Consider the following 7,263-nt stretch of genomic DNA (forward strand, 5'->3'; position numbering starts at 1 on the left):
AGGTCTCTTACATGGACGGGAAAGCTATGAAAACCCCACATTTTTGGGAGGAAGATTGAGGTGTCCGTCTGGGACTAGTTGTACCCTCACCGGACAGGTGAAGCCCCAAGTCTCCTAGGCCTCCCTGCTCCAGTAATTTCCCTAGCACCACAAATTACAGTGTGTCACCAGGGGCGTAAACTGGGTCATGTCACCTGAGGATAAGATCCTCCAAGAAGCCGTCATATGGGCTGCATGTCACCACTAACGGTTCTTTTCTTTCCCCACTCCCTCAGCTCTGCACTGGTGCTCGGGAAAGGTGCAATGTACTGTATCTGATGAATTCATTCTGCAGGTTCGTTACTTTTGACTTCCATCATGTGCCTTGTTGGCTGAAATGCTGTGAATGTATCGGCCTTTCGAACACTGAATTCTTGTCCTGTATCATCATGTCAAGTAAAAGTGGAAGTAGAATATCTTAGTCGATAATGTTCGTTTGAACTGTGTTGCATCATATGATGTCAGTTCATGATGCTACATTTCATCCCTCTTGGCGCAGGTTGTCATATATACCCACTCTCCAAGTGATTTTATTACCAAAAGAGACAAAACCACATGCAAGCAGCTCTGTGAGGTGTTCAGAACAGCGCTGCTTTGATCGAAATGCTAACATCAATTAACAGTGACAATGGTGCTAACAGCAGATAGTAAATATGTTTAGCACACATTATCCGGGTTTAGTGTGTTAGCGTCTTGCCATTTGACTATTAGCAGTAATTACAAAGTATACAGCTGAGGGTAATGTGAATTAGTTTGCAGACATTTATTCAAAAAGTGTTAAAGTTTTGACCAGATGTTGATAAACAGTCTTTGCCAACGTTATTTCAGTTCATCCTGAAGGGTTTATGAATGGCCGTATGTCCAAATTTCATGACAATCCATCCAAAAGAAATTTCACCCAAAGCCACAAATATCAACCTTGAGGTGGTGCAAGAGGTAAAGTTGGGCATCAGCAAAGTCACACAGGATACATCATCTAAGGATCATGAATGTCTGGAAACTTTGTAGATGAGTTAACATTGTGTGTGCTGGTGGTCCTACAGGAAACGTTGGGATGAACAAAGTCATAAGGATTCATTCCTCTGAAGGTCATGCAAACAATCCATCCAACAGTTGTGGATCAACAGACGAACCTTGACACAGTGCCACGATGCTCTTGTGGCTAAAATCGTTAAATGTTGATTCGGCCTAGACCTGGAAACCTGCATGAAGATATTATATTTGAACCCTGTGATCCAGGTTGAATTACCAACCGGGGAAAACATTCAATCTGGATTAGTCAGAGTTGGAAATCACACAGCATGATCCTGTGCAGCGCTAAGAAAGCTCAATCTCTTAATTAACGTGATAGTCTTAAGGAGTGCTGACCAAAAGCTTCCATGCTAATCTGCTGAGTCCACTGTGGCCAATGAGGCCATTCTGCCTGTTTAAACTAGATGAATTGATCACAAAGAGAGTTTTTTTTCTGTTGAGACACGTGCCCTCATATCTACTAGATGAATTAACAGTCAGTTTTAAGCGTTCCCTCCAGTGGGTACTGAGCTCAATGTTGGGGTCAAACTCGGGTTCATCCGGTGTCTCCATTTGTGTCTATTTTTCCCCAGAGTTGAACACTGTTTCTATTCACAGCCTGTCAAACATGCTCACACTCCTCAGCATCTCTCCCAGACTCACACTCACAGCCATACTATTTCCAAGACAGGTGTTTTCACACATAGGCTGCTGTAGCATGTGCCATTTTTGGGGCATGTTGAGCACATTCTCCTTGTCTGTGGGATACAATGGTGAGAAAATAGCCCATAACTGAGAGCGATTCTTGGCAGGCCACAAGCCACTACAAACATAATGACGACATTATGGTCCCACCAGGAGCTGGAGAAGGAGAAAATGACTGTGGAGCCTTAGTTCATTCAAAGACAGACAGGTGGTCAAAACCGTAAATATCGCTGATGTTGGACGCCTCAAGATGCTCCTCCCTGTGTAAGACTGTTATTATTAATCAGACAACATTCAACTACTAAACCCAGGATTTAGCGTTGTCTTTTTTTCTAAACAGTTGGTTTTTGACCACAGAGCGATTTACTCCAAAAAATATAATCAAATAAAAAACAAAATGAATAGGTACATTTAAATAACATAGAATGACTACGTAAATAAATCAACGAACAAATAAAATAAAATAATCAAAAAAAAACAGAATCTAAGTGACCTCATGAATAAAACAATAACCAACTAAATAAAATAAGTAAAGTAAAGAATATAATAAATTAATAAAATAAAAAAACGACAAAACACAGATAATTAACTAGCTAAATTGCAATGCATTAAAAAGTTAAGAAACTAAAATGGTAAAAAATATATAAACACTAAATACTTAATCACTTATAAATACAATTTATATTGTTAGACCACTCAGATATATTTGTTTTTACCCCAGTCATTAAGTTGGCCAAACAGAACAAGTTCTATGCTTGAAACATTTATAACAGCATGAACGTCTTTGGGCATGAGGAGCAGGATATTCAAAGTGCGGTGAATACAATTACGCGCACTTCCGCTTTAAAAGCGGAGCCGTGCAGCTGAAGAGAGTCGCTGTAGCGATGCCGAGCCCCAGATCTGCTTTCAGTTCAGCGCCGACCGGATCTCTGCCGCACAGTGCGCAATGTCTACTCTGTCATCACAGTGGACTAGTCCAACGGCGGCGTAGACAAACATACGAGCAGGAACTGGATGATACATCTCATTGTTGCCTCTGTGGCCGCCGGCAGGCAGAACTTTACGCAGGGGAACAGCAGGTGAGTCGCCGAGGCTTCACCTGACGGACCATTCCCCTCGCTGAATTTGAAACCAGTTTGCGTTCTCCTCCCAACTCCACTTGTTGACGTGGTACCAACAGGCTATCCCAGCAGCCACACCACGGAGACATACGTATGCGTAATTTGGATAAAACCCTGTCTGGCGGCAGGGCGAAGGAAGTTTCAACCTGTCGGGTTCTGTGGCAGATGGCGGTGATGTTTGGCGACCGGTAACATCTTGCGCGATCAGATCGTATTACACAGCTGCTGCCGGGTGAGGAGCGGCATGGGGAACCAGATGGACAAACTGTCACATTTAAGTTACGCCGAAGTTCCCACAGTGGACCCGAACGGCGTGGACACGGAGGAAGGTCCACGGATCGGCGTTTCTTACATATTTTCGAACGACGACGACGAGGATGGCTGCGCGGTCGATGGCACGGAGAAGGACCCGAATCAGGAAGAGAAACAATACGACAAGCGAGACGAGGTGGAGTGCGCCGTCTACACCAGAGATGAGTGCATTTACGAGAAGAGCGTCAAGTCTGCCAACCTGGAGGTTTCCTCCCCTGAGAATCTACTAAACCAATGCAAAGCAGGGGACCTGGTGGAGTTTGTGGCCATCGGGCAGTTCCCGCACTGGGCTGTGTACGTGGGGGACTTCCAGGTGGTGCACCTGCACAGAGCCGAGGTGAAAAACACATTTTTGACAGATGCAAGTCAAGGGAGGAGGTGTAGGATTGTGAACGAGTTGTACAAATTCAAAGCTCTGGGTCCGGACATGGTGGTGCAGAACGCGATGGAGCAAGTGGGCTTAAAGGACCGAGAGCTCAGCTGGAGGAACTCCGAGTGCTTTGCCGCCTGGTGCAGGTTCGGCAAGAGGGAGTTCAAAATGGGCGGGGAGATACGGATAGGCAAGCAGCCCTACAGGTTGAAAGTAGTCATGTCCGATAAACATTCGCACATGTTGGAGTTTCAGAGTTTGGAGGACATGATCATGGAGAAGAGGAGGAACGATCATCTGGGCAGGACAGCCGTGTTGCAGGAGCTGGCCACTCACTTCAGCAGCGTGGAGGCGATCAAAAGTGAGCCGGGGGCTGACTGATGTTGGCTGCTTCACCTTTTGGATGCTTTTCATAACCACTGCTTTGCAAGTAGAGTAGCCTTTACCCAACATGAGCCTCCTGCTGTAATCTATAGCAAGCCTTCACTCCTTCATTTTATTTTGAATTATTGTCATCATTTCCACTCGGACATTGTCATTTTAATTATGTTTTGACATAAGTGTGTAACAATGTTAATGCCTTAAAACCACAATCATCAACACCCTCGGATGCTTAATGGCCTTAGCAGTTTTTAATGCAATTATCGAGGGGGAAAAACTGAATTAATTGAACTAGTCGATAGGCTACACACAGAATGTATAGTTTTATAAAAGCTTTACACATCAAACTGCCGCTATCCTGTCAGTAGAGTGAATGTTTCTCTATTCATAGTGCGTCCTGTTCCTTGATCCTTGTGTGGTTTAGCTTCATCCCTCAGCTCACTCAGACAGAAATGTGTCAGAGCTGCTCGCTCAATGCCTTTTTATGGGTAATTCTCACACCAGCACATGTTGGAATGAATGTTGTGGAGCTGGTCTTGTGTTACACTGATCAACGGCTGTCTTAACTGTACCCAAAGTTCAAGTAAACCATGTCCCCTTTTTGAAAGGACTCCTCTGTCATGTTGTCTTTCTTCCAGTAAGGAGTATGTTAGCTGTGTGTTTAAAACACTCACTGTCTCCCTCATGTGATCTGTAAGTGTTTTCTTAGAAATAAGTGCAAATTGTCCCAAATATTATGATATTAAGACACAACGTGTAGTGTTCATGGGTTATAGCAAGCTAGCTGGGGTTCAATTCGGGTTTTTAGGTCTCGCAAGATTAACTCACTTTTCCCTGGGGAACCACACCTGTTTGCTGCAGGCCGAGTCTGTTTAACACCAGATTATCAAGAGCACCTGCTTTCTGCCTGTTCCTCAGGTGAAACATAATCAACAACTGTTTTGATTATTGCTAATTGTTTTATTCCTTTTAAAAACATGAACTGATCCCATGTGAGGGTTTGCTGCTTTTTGTACTTATTGTTTTACATATTTGTTAATAAGATAATCCTTTATTAGTCCCGCAGTATGGACATTGCAGGATTACAGTAGTATTGCACACAGAGACACATAGTAAGTAAAAATTGGGTGTTTTTTGAGTTTTTGATGTTGTCCAGGCAAAACGAGGTATTTAAAGTCGTCACCATTTGATTCTGGGAAACTTTATGACATTTTATAGAATCAAACCATAAAAAAAGATATCGTCAGATTAATTGATGATGAAAACAATTGATTGTTTTAGCAGCACTGTCACTATGTTAGGGGGAACGATTGTGATGATACTCAGGGCTGACAGCTGACAAACTTTATTAAATTCATAAAGGGAGCCGAAAGCAATAATCTTCAAGGGACCCAGGATTTCTAGTTGCTGACATGCCCACAGGATCCAGGTATGGACAAATGATTGCGTTAAAGTAAAAAGTGATGAGTAATAACAAGAATAATAACACGCTGATTTGATGTTTGGATGAAAACTTTTCGCAGAATGACAGAAATGCTCCTCCAAGATTGTTTGTTTGTATCAGAACAATGAATGTTTGCAACCTTTTTTTCGACCATCTGCCTGCCTTCTTTGGTATTAAACTAGAAGCGGCCATAATATCAATAAACACAATTATTTGTTTCATATCATTTTTCTGTAGGATTCCAGATGGTATTTTGTTCTCAGCCCTGAAGAGCACAAGGAAACATTGTTATAGAGTTTTTATAGCCTTAATGTGATGAAACAACATTGCATCAATAGAAAGAGTGCTCATTGCGCCCTGATGATGGCAGTGATACGCATATTAGTTATTGCTGTAGAAGCCTATACTATCTGCTGTTTTCCACCACTGATTATTTCACATCAGAAACTGTTACACTTTGTATGTTTCGTTTTTCATTTAATTTATTCTAATAGTTTATTCCCTTTAAGAGAACTGACCTGTTACTCTCACGGCTAACATGCATTTCCAACTCGGAGGAATGAGGAAGCCGGAAACCTACAGCTTAAAACCTGCAGCAGCCTGACCTCCAGTTTCAAATAAATCATATTATTGAACTTGACATCATCTATGACGGTCTGTCAGTCACATCTCTAAATAGATTTTCATGAAGGCCACAGGGAACAATCATGCTTAAACGCTACAGTACATGCAGTTAGCTGGTATCTATCTGTCTGCTTCAGCCTTGTGTGCTGCATTTTTCCAGCAGTTGCTCCGATGTTCATGACATTAGAATCAAATTGGGACATGGAAAACTGGGACTCCTTAGGCTTAGGGTCTTGTCAAGTTCAGCGTTTCCAAAGTATATTAGACAATTTGATATTGAACCAAACGTAATTTAACAAGACTGGAGTGCAGCTGTGCAGATGTTACTGCTTCATCTTGTGTGCAAAGAGACATCCCGTATTAGAACTTCAGATAATTGAGCTGTGTGTTACAGGACTTGGTTCTAGAAATGTTTGGCTTATTTTGAAATTCATGTCAGATGAACTTGAGTGTGAAGACGCGAGGTTGGTGTCTGCTGGTTGTGTTTGTTTCTAGTTCCTAGATACATCAATGCAGTTTTGCTCGACATTTCTTGTTTGCGACCTCTTAAAATGGAGCGGTGTCACAGGTTCTGTCCTCAGTGAGAACATGAGCTGTTTTCGTTCTCAAACTGTTCCACTCAAATGTCTGAAGAAGGTATTTGACAAGGGCAGATCAAAAGTAACTTTAATTGGTTCTATATTTTCATACCAACACTGTCAAAAATCTTATCGAGGTATTTCTGTCTGTATTGACATTCTTTAAAACCTCATTCTCTTAAAAGCAGGTGATCTTCAGCTACGGTGAGAGTTTCCATCTGTTTCCAATTGAAAGCAGAACTAATTATCTCGTGTTTTTGTCTTGAAACAACACATATAAATGTGTGTTGCTGCACTAGGATGAAAAAAATAAATAATTAGAAAAGTAGAAATATTTTCATTGCCCATGTCTTGGCTAAGATCAATATTCTTATAATAATAATAATGTATCAAATGACAACTTAATCTAAATTAATATCGCAAAGTGCATTAAATGTGTATACAGACCATTCCTCCAATAGTATACTAGGAAGGTGCACTACATGCTCTTACAGCGAAGCAGCATCAACTCTCTCCCAGTCCATTCCTCTTGATGGGATGTGAAAGCTTGGACATGGTGGAGGCAACCCAATTATAATCAACTGTCAGCGCTCGCCTACAGGTACCTTAGCCTGCTGCTGCTGCTGCTGCTGCTGCTGCTGCTGCTGCTGCTGCTGCTGCTGCGTGGTTTATTTCCAT

General features: G+C 42.1%; 1 protein-coding gene across 1 annotated transcript; it reads left to right on the top strand.

The window, feature by feature from the left end:
• Positions 1 to 2,770: 2,770 nt before the first annotated feature.
• On the top strand, positions 2,771 to 4,507 carry lratd2a (LRAT domain containing 2a). The gene has a single exon (XM_079232201.1). It carries the CDS (start codon positions 3,121 to 3,123, stop codon positions 3,937 to 3,939), a length of 819 nt encoding a protein of 272 aa, XP_079088327.1. The 5' UTR covers positions 2,771 to 3,120; the 3' UTR covers positions 3,940 to 4,507.
• The last annotated feature ends 2,756 nt before the right edge of the window (positions 4,508 to 7,263 follow it).

The sequence above is a fragment of the Taurulus bubalis genome (genome assembly GCF_910589615.1).
Source record: "Taurulus bubalis genome assembly, chromosome: 16".
Taxonomy (NCBI): Eukaryota; Metazoa; Chordata; class Actinopteri; order Perciformes; family Cottidae; genus Taurulus; species Taurulus bubalis.

Excerpts from the sequence above, each read along its gene's own strand:
- lratd2a (XM_079232201.1), top strand. The coding sequence starts at position 3,121 with ATGGGGAACCAGATGGACAAACTGTCACATTTAAGTTACGCCGAAGTT.